We start from the raw sequence: 13,544 nt of genomic DNA, 5'->3' as shown, positions 1-13,544 counted from the left end.
TTTTTATAGCAGCCCAGCCAGGACCCTGAGGATTCTTCATGTTCCTCAGCGCAACGGAAGCTGAACAGGCAGTTTTACAGATTTGTTATATTCCCTGGCAAGTGGATTAAAGTCTGGTATGATCGTCTTACCTTGTTGGCATTGTTGGACAGGTAAGCTTTTTTTTTTTAAAGCTGCTCTATGTAGTGTTACAGTGGGTGGCTCCACATGTCCCTAAAGCAGTGCTGACCACTAGAGAAAGAAAAAGTGAGAACTGTATAAGTGTCTTACATTCAGGTTGAGTAGATAGATGTGTTTTTGCTTTAAGTTGAAGTTCAGGCTTAGTTTCAGTGGTTCTTGCTACCCTTTGTCTTCAAGTAGAGACTTTGATTCATGTGAGTACCAGGCTTGTAGACTAGTCTGTAATTTGATTCACAGATGTTATAGACCCAATGATTTCTGATGAGAAAATCAGAAGTGGAAGGGTCCCAGGTATTCCAATCTCTAAGAAAAGAAAATAATTTCTAGAATGGTATCCAGGTGGAGATTTTTCAGCTGCTGCCTCTGTTCCAGTTCAAGTTTATTGTCTCTACTTCTGGTGATGGTGCTGGGCCATATATGTTAACATGGTCTCCACAGCAGAAATTTCAGATGGCAGTTTAACCTGCTGCAGAAATCAGGCTACATGTCAGGGAGCTTTAAGTCCAGAGCAGATATTTACTTATCAGTGGTGTTTCAATTGCATGGAAATCTTTTCTGCTGATAAGCTCTTTTGTTACAGCCTGAACACTAACGTTGTTTTTTATCTCAGCTTCCACATTCTAACAGAACAGATAAAACAAATAAAACATCAGATGACAAATTTGATCTTCAATCCAATTCGTTGCTGTCAGATGTTTATATTTTTCATTAATGGAATGCCTTATTTCCTTATTTAAAAGTGTTTGGGTATTTGATTTTATTTGTAGTTGTTCATGTGTTGGTTTTTTTTTATTTTGTTTGTTTGTGCTTTAATAAGCATGCACTTTTCTACATTCAAATCATCTCCATTGTGGAATTCTAACTGGGAGGTGAGATGGGAAGAGATATTAGATTTCAGTGCATATGACTTTTTTTCCTATATATTTTAGCTATCATTTTGGATAAGGTTTTTTGGCATGGGGATGAAATACCGTTGAACACGGAAATGCAGTAAATTCTGATAGGTGCAGCACTGACAGTTCATACCAACTACAAATGCACCTGCCTTGTTCTAATGACTCTATAAGTATTTGTACTTCTCCAACACTTTTATTCACATAGGACAGAAGATATAAAGGAGAATGTATTTGCTGTCCTTCTAGTAGTTCTTGTTTCACTTCTTGGATTCCTGACTCTGAACCAAGGCTTCTGTAAAGACATTTGGGTTCTATTGTTCTGTCTCGTAATGGCCAGCTGCCAGTATTCTCTCCTCAAGGTAGGACTCAAGATCATAGCCCATTGCTGAATTATCTTCTAACTTCTATGAAGACAAAATCTTTCAAGCAAGCATCTTTTTTTCTGTTTTGTTTTTAGAGTGTTCAGCCTGATCCTGCTTCACCAATACATGTAAGTCTCAGTCAGTAAAACAAGTCTTTCTCCTTTATTATCACTTGTGTACTGTGAAACAGCTGGCTGTTCAGTGCAACACAGATATTAGCCATTTGCTGTTCTAGCTGATTTATGAAAAAGAAAAAGACATCTCTGATTTCAAGACTTTGTACTAGGTTTAATTATTTTTAAGCTATTTGAGTTTATCACTGCTATTAGAAAAGTGCTGTTTCTTTAAGTTAATATGTGCAGTAAAAAATTCATCTGAACTATCTTGCTAATGTTCAATACTGTGACATCACACAAACCTTTTCATTGCTTTCCTTTAGAAACAGAGAGAAAATAGCAGAAGTTCCAGATTAGCAGCTCGGTCATTGCTCAGGGATTTTTTTTTCCTGTTTTTGATTTTTTGTTTTTTGGGGGTTTTTTTGAGATTGGGGACTGATCTTTTCATTTTTTAAATCTTCTACTGAAGATTTATTTATTAAAAATATTAGCTCATCAAATGACACAGGTGTTTTCCCTTCGTTACAATATGGCCATTGTTTCTGTGCTTGTGTCCTGAAGAAATGGCCAAATCTTTGGGCGAATGATGTGAGGATCCTTGCTGATTGCTTTTTTCTATTGGATACATCTAAGAAATTGAACTCTGATGGTGCCAACCACCTTGCAAAGAATCAGTTCTTTACACAAGTCTGTCCTTGTTATAGGACTGTTCTAGGGGCATCATCCTACGACTGCAATCTTACCCATTCCACCTGTCACGGTGTCTCAGCATTTTTGACTTGCGCATCTTGGAAGACATTTCAGTGGCCATAATGCCTCTTCCTTTCTTTTACACTGCATGCTAGTTGCTTATATTTCTTATTTAGTTCTTTGAATATTTTTGAGGATAACCTCTCTTCCCTCAGGTTTCAAAAATGACATGTTAAAAACTTCAGGTCTGCTGGATCAGTTCCCTTTGGCAGGGAGCAATTATTTTTGTCAGCTTAGAGGCTAGAAATACAGGCTGAAATTGAAATTGCTGTTATTTATATATGTATGCTACACACTTCACTAGATGGATTTCAGAAGATTCTCAGTTTCTTTTCCATGTGCCAATTATTACGGGGTGAAGTTATGGTGGTTTTAGTTACAATGCATTCACAGGAAATACCTGTCTGCATAAAAAGTAGAGAAAGGTAATAAACAGCAACTTACACATTGTAGGGTAATATTTTCAAAACATTAAAGGAATATTCCAACCTCAGTGAAAAGTTGAGGGGGGGGGGGTCTTGTGACTAATATAATTAGTCAGCTCAACTGGCATCTGTCTAGATAAAATAATGTGAACTGTCATCAAATAGTTTGCACTTAATCAGACATTAGTAATGTTAATGTTTGTTTAAAGTGGGTGGCAAGCAGTTGAATCAAAACTTCATTTTAAACCTATCCTGCCCATATATTTTTATAGTATTAAACACAAGGTAGTGTTTAAACAGAACATTTTTTTTTGTGCAGGATCCAGGTCTGAATTTCATGTTCTCACAGTACTATTACAAGTGTTATTCACTGTACTGTATTGTGTAAGTCATGCAGCAATGGAACAAAGTAACAATATGTGTATTCCCATCTTCCTTTTCCCTCCTAAAACTTTATTAGGGATACTCTCTTGCAAACTTTTTGGTGCACTATACAAACTCCAATAGAAATGAATTAGAAAGTTTCTTCACTAAGGGTTTTAAAGGTGGAGGTGTTACCATGCTAAAATAGAAGATTAGCAATTTCTACATTATATCTTTTTAACACAATAGGTATTTGTAAAGGCTTGCTTGAGCTACTAAGCACCTCAGAAATAGGACAAGAGAAGGTGAGAAGAGATTCTCCATGTACTGTTTCATAATTCATGTGATTGAATTAAAATTAAAGAGAATAATGTCTCTTGATGTTAATGTAAGGATGCAGAACAGCAGAGGGATTAAAGAATGATCTGTATCGTGCCCATGAATGAAAATGCACATGAGATTTTTTTGAGTGTGAAGCAAACCATCATGAGCCTCAGACCTGCACAGTGTATTAAGTTCTGTTCGTGGATCCATGAGTAGCCGCTAACGCCTTATGTTATCCATGGCTGCCAAGGAGGTTCCGAACGTCTTCCCTATCTCCTGTGCGGAGTTTGTTACTGTTTGATGCGAATTTGTGACTTTGTCATCTCTAGCCTGTAGCATTTTGAAAGACTGCTTTAAAATGGCATCCAGTGAGTTCAGAAAACACAGTGCCTAGAGCTGCTGTAAGCTTTTGTTCCAAACTCCTCCTGAGTACTGATGTACAGATTGACTTGCTGTGCTTGAGGAAGAGCTGGCATTTATTGTTGCTGCAGGTTTAGTACTGGTGCCTGCTGTAAGATGAGAGTCCAATTTTCCTGTCAGCTGGACCTTTAGCCTTCCCAGTTCTGGTCCATTGAGAGCTGGTGGCCTTTAGCTGCTGTTTACACAGGGGTACGTAGTTCTGGGATGGTGAAATTTGGGAACAGCCTCCTCACTGGAGTGGTGGAGAGAAGAAAATGAAGTCCATTCCAAAGTGTGTTATATTTTGCTCTTAGTGACCTGATACAAGCAAGCTGCTGGTGACTGCAAGGTATTAAAATCCAGAGATCCAAGAGATCCTTGTCATGTACATTTCAAGGTTTTAGAAAAACCTTAGGAAAGGTTTTACATTTAGTAAATGGCTATATAGAAGGATCAGGAGGGCTTGTCTCTAAGTACCTCATGAGACACCTGTATAGCTCAGGATCTTGCTTGGGCTTACAAAGGCATTTGAGCTTGAAGGATTGCAGTCGTGCTCTTAACAAGATTTAGAGAATCTCTTGCAGATTCATTGTCTCAGTCCCATTACGTGCCAAAGCAGATAGCTAACTCAGTTGTGTGGCTACCATAGGCAGTTTCATAAATCCCATAAGGCACTTTAAAAGTATTTTTAATTTGTCCCTGTAAGCTTTTCTGTAGAACTGAGCACATGCACATTTCTTTATATAAAAAAGCCTTCTGTCTTTTTCCTCTTACATGTGTGCACTGACAAAAATACCCCATTAGATATTTCTAAAATTTTCCCATCAAAATGCTTTGCAGCCAAAACTACTGTTTTAGTAAATGGAAGCATTTGTGAAATTATTCTTTGTTTTAAGTCTTAATATTTTTATAGAAATATGAGATGCATCACTGCTCTCTTGGTAAGATGTGAATATGTTTCTGAAACATATTAACAAGAAACATGGACATTAATAAACCTGACTTTTTTAACAGACTTTGGGAAAGGAAGAGCTTTCACTGAAATTTTTATCAGTGAAGGAAAAAATATTTTAACAAATGAGATGTAAAATATAAAAGAAATTCTGCTTCATTATTTAAATTCTTCTAAATGAGGACGCAGAGTGGAGTGATTTCACTAAGAATAGGTTTTGCATGTCAAAATTTGGTGAGCTTGCCTAGTAAAACAAAATGAGTCCTTAATATCTAAAATATCTCGTTAAACAAGTTGTGCTGCTACATGCCCATTTTGGTGAAGGGCTGCCTAGCTTAGTCTGTCAGTGGCAGGTACAGGAGGGCTTTGCTCCTAGTTTTCTGTTTGTTTGTTTCTAAAACCTTAAAAAGTGAAATGCAATGTCTGTCACCTGTTTGTGACTTTTGGGAAGTGATCTTCTCTTTCCCAGAAGGTGTCCACTGTTGGCCTCAAACCAGTCCTGTCCCAAATAATGCCCCTCACATGAAGCATGTAAATTGACAGTGAAATACCACAGTAATACTTGCAGCAGTTCCTCTTTCTTGTGTTGTGTTGCATGTTCCCCAGATGTGGGGACTGGAGTATTTGCTGTACTCTGGGACGCTCATTCAGCTTGAGCACATCCCAAGTAGTGCAAGAGCTGTGCAGACACTGTCCTTCTGAGTGCATTGCTGCTGCATTGCTTTGCTTCTGTTGATATGACTCTAGAAAGATTTCCTTTTCAGTATTCTGTTTCATTACCCACCACCTGAAAAACAGGGAAGGTAGTATTTGTTCACATTTTGCAGCTTTCAGAAAACCGCTGGAATCTGCTTCCTCAATCATAAGTGGCATTATTATTATTACCGTGTAGTTAGCATGGTAAGAGTGATTGAATTAGTCTATTTTATTATAACTGAGATGGAAGTGCCCTACAATGATCATCCAGTGCCACTGCCTGACCACTTCAGGGCAGACCAAAAGTCAAAGCAAGTCGTTAAGAGCATTGTCCAAATGCGTCTTCTAAACACTGACAGGCTTGGGGCATCAACCACCTCTCTAGGAAGCCAATTCCTGTATTTCACCTCCTTTTCAAAATAAATGCCCTCACCTGATGCAGCTTAGAGCCATTCCCACACATCCTATCAGTGGATGGGACAGGAGATCTGTCTCCTGCACCACCTTCTCCACTTGCCCTCCTCAGGAACCTGTAGGGAGCAATGAATTTGCCCCTCAGCTTTGTCCTCTCCAAACTAGACAAACCTGAAGTCCTTAACTGCTCTTTATAGGACGTTCCTTCCAACCATTTCACTGGCTTTGTTGCCCTCCTCTGGATGCCTTCAGGGACCTTCACATCCTTTTTAAACTGTGAGGCCCAAAACTGCACACAGCACTCAAGGTGGGGCTGCACCAATGCTGAGTACAGCAGGATAATCACCTCTTGACCAGCTGGTGTTGCTGTGTTTGATGCACCCCAGATGCAGTTTTCCCTCTTGGCTGTTGGCACTCGCAGCAGACTCACATTGAACCTGCTGGTCCTTTCCTGCAGGGCTGCTTACCAGCCACTCGTCTCTCAATTTATACTTGTGCCCAGCATTACTCCATCCTAGGAGCAGGATCCAGCATTACATCTTGTTAATCGCTGCCCAATGTTTCAGTCTAGTTCCCTCTGCAAAGCTGACCCTCAGCAGAGTCAACAGCACCTCCCAGTTGGGTGTCTTTGGCAAACTTGCTAATGGTGCATTCAGTTCCTACATGCAGATCATTGATAAATCCATTGAGCAGAACTGGCTCTAGAACTGAGCCCTGAGGAACTTTACTGCTGATGGGTCATTAGCCAGATGAGGCCTCTTTCACTGCAGCCCTTTGAGCTCTGCCCACCCTTCAGCCAGTTCTTCACCCAGCACACCATAAACTACTTTAGAAGTAAGAGTTAAATATGCACTGTAAACCTAATTGAGTATGTCAGTGTTCTATGTGGAACTGCAAGGTGTATGGAATTAAACCTCTGGGCTTGTTGTCATCAACTCTGTCTTACCCAGCTGCCTTCAAATAATCAGCATGCAAAGATAAAACTGGCTTCTATAATTCAAGAGGTAAGACAAGAATGTAATATCACAATAAAACAGGCTTTGGTCTGGAGTGCACATCAGGATATAAAACATTAAGCAATTGTTTAGGTGCTTATTTATTGGTTTCTTTTGTAATGTACAGCTCATATTTTAAATAAATAAACTGAAGTTTAAAAAAGGCCAGAAAGTAGTAGTGTAAATTATTTTTCTTTCTTAAAGTCATATTTTTATCTTTATAATTCTCCACAGATTATTTTGTGGCATGTGTCCTATTAAAAAAAAAAAAAGCAGTAGTAAAATTGAAATTGATTAAACAGCAAGGATTTGTGTCCCTGGCTTGATTCATATTTCATGGATGTGAGGCACAATATAAGCCCACCAGTTCCCTGTAATCTACCACCTTGTTAACTGATTGATCCCAAAAGAGAGTACAGATCAGTTAATAGCAATCTAACATATGAGCTTGGCTGGCAGCCAAACAAATGCAGCTGCAGTTTCAAGTCAGTAGGTAGACTCAAAAAAGACATGATCTTTTATTATGCTCACTTAAATTACATTTTTCAAATAAGAACAGTTGCACAGCAGCTTTATGCAAGGCAAACTTGGATTCTTGTCACTTTGCTCCTGGCTTTTCACACTCAAGGAATCTTTTGACTCATTAGTGTTTAAAATGTCTTAGTTACCCTTAAGCTTGCTACCAGGAGAACTATTAAGATTCTTCTTAAGTGTCTGTTCGTTTCCCTGACCTGCAGCCCCGACAGTGTTTTGTAGGATTCGTGGGAATCAATTGTGTGAGAGATGTGTATGAAAGACATCAGATGAGACTCCTTCCACATCCTAATTCCTTTGGATCATCATTTCAAAGTGCTTCATGAGAAGCAGACCAGAAACTGCGGACAAGTGTCACCCCCTTCAGAAGACATGCTGATTTGCTGTCAAGTGGTTCAAAGAAACAAAAAAATTAAATTAGTGAAAAAAAATCCATCCCCATGCCTCACACTATACCGGGGATGTGCTCTATTATTTTTTTTCTTCCCAGGATTCAATTAAAAATTAAATTAATCTTATATTTCATAAAGTAAAAAAAAAAATCAAGCCACCTGAAGCAGATGTTCCTTAAAATAAAAGTGATATAGACAAAAATACTTTTTTTTCTATGGAAAAGAAATATTCAGATAGATTGAAGGTTTTTTCCTCCGCAGAAAATGATGATTCCCGGAATTAATAAGTTTTGAAAGGTTCAGAAGGTTAGGTTTTCAAAAGCATAAGTGATTGTTGGAGTCAGTCTTAACTCCTTGTTGTGCCTTTTGAAAGTCTCCTCTGGAGAAGATGAAATACCTTGTAATATTTTTATTACTAATTATTATGTATAAGTCATTAAAATATTTTGTCTGAGCCCTGACCCTCTCTAGGTTAATGCAGTGCATGCAGTAGGAGAATGAATACAAAATTCTAACTTTTTGGTTTTTCCTTCCAGGGACACAATAAAATCATAATCTACAGCAGACCTGTATATTTTTGTATATTGTGTGGCCTTATTTTGCTGTTAGATGCTGGGTCTAAAGACACAAATCCACCTGTTTATACGATGTATGGCCTGAAGCTCTTTTCACCCAGATCTCTCCAGTCAGCCAGAGACCATGTAATAGGTGAGTCAATATTTTTCCTAGGACTGCAAAAAGGGATTAAGCGCTAGTCTGTGTTTTCCCATGCTGGCAATCAAACGCATGTTATGGAGGCACAACTCAAATTGATAGAAACATTTGGAATGACTTAAGACAGGGGCAGGGGGCAGCTGGCGACCTTCCCTTATGTAAAAGGAGTTCTTAATGAAATGAGGCTCATAGAAATGTCTCCATAGAAAGCTAAAAGTCACTGATGTTATTAGCAAAAGACATCATCTGTGAAATGCAGTTAATCGTTGTAAGGGCTTGTCTGTGTGGAGCAGTTACTGCAGAGTAACTCAAGTTTTAAATTTAATGTCTGGAAGCTAATCCATGCCAGTTCCTCAGATGGACTTTCTTCTGATCATGAAGAAAGTGCTTTTTCTTGGTTTAATTTAATCAAACTGTCCATGTGACCAGTTAGTGTGGAGTAGCCACTCTGCAGTAGCTCTTTCAACCTCTTTCCTTCTAGAATCATATTCTGAGGTTGCTGAGGACATTCAGACGCTGCCGTAAGACAGGTCTGATGATCCTTTGGCAATAATTTGGAGTGGCCACAGCCGACATTACCCTATTCTGTCAGGACACTTCTTCCTGTTGCACACCACACTTACGGTCTGTAACTGTGATGTTTCACCAGCTGAGCCACAGATGCAAGTGCTGAACTGGACTCCCGTCAATAGTGCAACACTGTTAAGCTACAAAATAAGAAATGTGAGGTTTACTGTAAAAGTTGTGAAAATTACCCAAAAAGCTGTGTTGTAATGTACAAAAGATAGCCTGTTGGTTTGTGAATTTAGAACCAGGAAAACCTACTTTAGTAGAAGAAAAAACCTTTTGTTAGGTAGTGTATGACCTTCGAGGTCTTTGTTCACCTGTGACTGTTGTACTTGCTTTTTGCCATACTCAGGTCAGTCTTACTTCCTGAAAGGCATACTATTTTTAGGAAAGCCTCCTGGTCCTTAACATGGGTACTATGGCTCCCAATTCTTCTCACCAGAAACAGGGGAATGTGAAGATCTGCATCTCACTTATGTTAATGAGCTTCTTTCATTACTTTGCTTTGGTCTCATTAAAGTTTCTCCTTACATCTTATTTTCTCTGTCTGTCAAAGGTGAGCAGTAAAAATGCTGATAAATAATTCAACAAGAATCTTAGATGCCACTTGGGATAAAGATAAATGAAAAACTATAGCAACCAGTGTAGAAAAACCAAGTGTGGTTATAAATGTGTTAATTTTGGCTGGTCTCAAAAGAGATGGCAGAGCATGTTCTTGAAGAAGGAGGGGGTGGGGGAGAGAAGAAATACAGGCTCATCTCCCCCACTGGCATGTGTTAAACGAGAAAGAAGAAACCATTTCCCTCTGCTTGTCACCTGTTCTTATTTTGCCAAGGTTATATTGGTTCAAATGATGTTTTGTGCCATGCTTGGCTATTCCTTGCTTTGTCTCTATGGGAGTCCCAGCTTCTGGCTGCTGTGAATCCTTGCAATTGTTCACAGTGCAGAGACCTCTGTAAGCCATGGCAGTCTGGCATCCTGCGGCATCTTGCTGCACTTTGAGTGTAGATTCTCTTGGGTAATGAAGGCATAGAAGTATTTGTTTTGGGCTATAAAATAATGAGGGAAGTTGGTCCCTCTGAGTACCAATAAAGTCGTTTCTACTGTCATGCAGTTTTGCCTATTTGCTTGGCATTTTTTATCTCTTTTTATTGGTCTGTCATCCTATGGTGGGTGACTTTTTAGTTTATGTTTTATTTTTTATTGTGGTATTCAGAGTTGATATGCTTGGAAATCAGGGGATTTTTGACTGTGGGTTGCAAATACCAAGGAAAGGAAAAGTCTTTTATTTCGGGTGTTTATTATGATAAAAAGCAAAAGCCATGGAGATCATAGAATGTACCAGAGAACTAGCATGATGCTGCATATCATATTCTGATAAAAGTCTTGAAACAAGGTCATAAAAGAAAATAATTGCAGATTTTTTAGATGAGTAACCTAATTACTTATGAAACATGGTTTTTAACACGTTCATTTATTTTCAATCTACTTATGATCTGATTCTGTTTTATTTTAAATTGGTGATGATTCTGCTATTGATTTATACTTATATTAGTTGGGGGTTCATGACTTTAATTCTGACAATGGTTTTCATCTTGAATTCCTTATTTCAGTTAACATTTTTGCTAGATTATCATATGAAATGTAAGTAAGGGCATGGACAGAACCAACCTCAATCACTGGGAGCTACAGGTGTGGTTAGTAACAAAAGTAGTTATGCACTTTATATATGATAGTTCTTGTGATGAAACCATTTAAACATTCAGCAGGTAAGTGAAATTATTTGGCTGACATCTGAGGAAACTTAAGAATCAGGAAGTGGCAAAATTTTGTGATAGTGAGTCCTCTGCCTGCTCCTTTTAACAATGACTGATCTTCTGTCAAGGGAGGAAAGGCTATGAATGTTTTGCTCTCTTATGTTCAGCAGTGGGAGGACAAAAAAACTATTTCTCACTGAAATAATGCTTTTTATTTTCCTTGTGAAAAAAACATGTTTTACTACTCAGATATATAATTCTTTTAAAAATAATAATTTTCTAAATGTCTAAAATGTTTGCAGTGTTGTTGCCATTCTACATTTCTCAAAAGACACAAATTTTCCAAAGTCATAATTTGTGTTTCCCCCTCATGTTTACATGAATGGTGCTTGTTCAGAGGAAAACTGCAGTGTTAAATGCAGCAACTCACATAACGATGTCTTAGTGGTCCAGCTTTTAAAGGTGTTGTGGGTCTGTTTGAAAATGTGGGATGCTTAAAGAAATTCTCTCTGGAATTCATAATGCAATTTCAAAGGATTAATCAGTTACTTTTATTGTCTGCTTCCCACAAGAGGAACTACTGCTTCTAAATTCAATCCTTTTGTTGGTGACAACTGTTTATTTTCTTCTCTGGTACACTTCTTGGTGCAGGATGAGATAAACTAAGCTGCCTCAGCTAAAGAAGTTGCTAGGATTATTCAAGGTATTAATAGAGATTGGGTGAGGTGAGGACAGTTTTATAGTCAACTAACTTTTCCCTCCTTGTTTACATTTATTTCTATATATCTTGGTGTACTGTCAAGTCTTTCATCTCATCCTTCCTTCCACTGCTCTTATTCCACTTTTTCTGAGGTTGCTACAGCAAAGGCAGTCATTTGGACTGTAAGTCAGTAGTCTAAGATGAGTTCTGGCAGTTCTGCAAGTCCTTTGCCCAAGGAACAGTATCTCTTGAGAGTTTCAACAGTGAGTTTTTGGATTAGTTGGTCCATGGTGGGTCCACATGGTCTGCTGAGCAGTTTTTTCTTATGCCATTGGCTGTCTTCAAGAATGGTCCTTGCTTGGCTTGGCATGACTTGGTAGAATATCTAAAAATGTGCAGAGTAATAAAGGAAGAGGAATTTAATGTTGGCATTTGTATGTAAAAGACTGAGAAGAGAGCATTTCCTCATTTTCTTATGTATGTATAATTTGTGCCAGTAGCAGAAAGTAGTGTTGAAGGGGCATTGTGAATCCAGGTACACTTAAGTGAGTGCTGTCTGTTTAACACTTGAGCATGTCTTTTTCTCTCCTGTGTTGGACTTCCTTGGCAAGATTTACAGTATTAGATAGCAGGAGCGTACAATATGATGAAGATAAAAGCTGTCAGATCAAACTTGGTGTATTGTTTCCTTTTAGCACAAGATGCCTTAGTAAGATGAGCTGGCAGATGTGAAATTAGCATTCAGCAAAAAGCACAAACCCTTTTGCTTCTTTCTCAAAAATCTGATTGGGGGGGGACGGGGAATAAGCTGTACTAGTGATTTGTTTAATTACTTTTTATGAGAAGGAATAGGAGGAAACAGCAGTCTTCCTAGGATCTAAAGTAACAAATACGTACTTGTCTACAAGGAAGAGTGGCTGACACGTATCTCTCTCTGCCATGCAGAACATTGTGGCACTAGTACAATGAAGCAGTAAGAATATGATGAAATATATGTGTGTATCCTTGAAAGTTTACACTTGGGTCAAGTGTGTGTTTAGATGCTTTGCTAGACAGCCTTGCTTAGCATTTTCTATGGTGGAGCTACGAGTGAGCAGATGGGAAAGAGGACTGGCTGGAAGTGAACAGAACATAAGACTAGTGGCATGATTACCTGAATTATGGCTCCTGCTTTTCCTTGTCTATGAGGCAACCATTAAAATTAGCATTTCTATTCAGAAAGAGAGTATGTAAAGCTGTCAGACTGGGTTTTACCCGACTTTCTTTCCTGTTTTTAATGTTCTTTCACTACAGCAAATTTTAAGTCCATTCTGCTGGAAGCTGGCAGAATGTTCTGGGAAAGCTTTGCCCTAGGTTTGTCCCATATTTAGGGGCTGCTATAAGTGTCTGCTCTTGATTGCTGGGAGAGACAGGATATTGTGATAGCCAAGATATTTCAGATCTTAGCCATTAAAATTTTTTTGTTTGTTTATACTGAATTGTTATAGCTGTGCTTGAACCATCTCAGATTCAAGGAAGAAGTTCCAAAGTCTGCGAATTAAAATTTCTCTACTTTGAAAGAAAGAAATACAACTTCAGAAGTATTTGAGAAGCAGTAAGGAGGCTACATAATGCTATTTTTTCTGACACTGTTTTTATGCAAAATCAATCTTCAAGTTAACTCTGAGCTTTAGTTTCTTATGTGTAAAATAGCATTATTTATTTTGAATACATGAGGACGAAGGTGTAATCATTGCTGCAAAGGTTAAGGTATGCTCACTTGAATAATCTTCAGAATTTATTGCAACAATTTCTTATTCTGGTGTGATACGTATTTCTCTATTTTCCATACACTGAATGTGTGACTGTGTTCTAAAATACTTTTTTTTTTCCTTTAGTGTTTTTATATTGCTTTCCTGCAATTTCTCTTCTTGGACTTTTCCCTCAAATCAACACCTTCTGCATATATCTTTTGGAACAAATAGACATGTTGCTTTTTGGTGGTTCTGGTAAGTAGCCATCTGCAGCC

The 13,544-nt window shown here is 38.3% G+C and overlaps 1 protein-coding gene across 2 annotated transcripts in view; it reads left to right on the top strand.

Moving 5' to 3' along the window:
- The window catches only part of PCNX2 (pecanex 2), a 150,606-nt gene that overhangs the window by 38,138 nt on the left and 98,924 nt on the right, over positions 1 to 13,544 (top strand). For both annotated transcript variants that reach the window (XM_039568371.1, XM_020583986.2), the window contains 5 exons: positions 10 to 152; positions 1,282 to 1,435; positions 1,534 to 1,566; positions 8,335 to 8,506; positions 13,414 to 13,524. In XM_039568371.1, coding sequence (XP_039424305.1) covers positions 10 to 152; positions 1,282 to 1,435; positions 1,534 to 1,566; positions 8,335 to 8,506; positions 13,414 to 13,524 — 613 coding nt within the window. The remainder of the gene's footprint in view (positions 1 to 9; positions 153 to 1,281; positions 1,436 to 1,533; positions 1,567 to 8,334; positions 8,507 to 13,413; positions 13,525 to 13,544) is intronic.

The sequence above is a fragment of the Corvus cornix genome, chromosome 3 (genome assembly GCF_000738735.6).
Source record: "Corvus cornix cornix isolate S_Up_H32 chromosome 3, ASM73873v5, whole genome shotgun sequence".
Taxonomy (NCBI): domain Eukaryota; kingdom Metazoa; phylum Chordata; class Aves; order Passeriformes; family Corvidae; genus Corvus; species Corvus cornix.
This window is presented reverse-complemented; position numbering and strand designations above follow the sequence as displayed.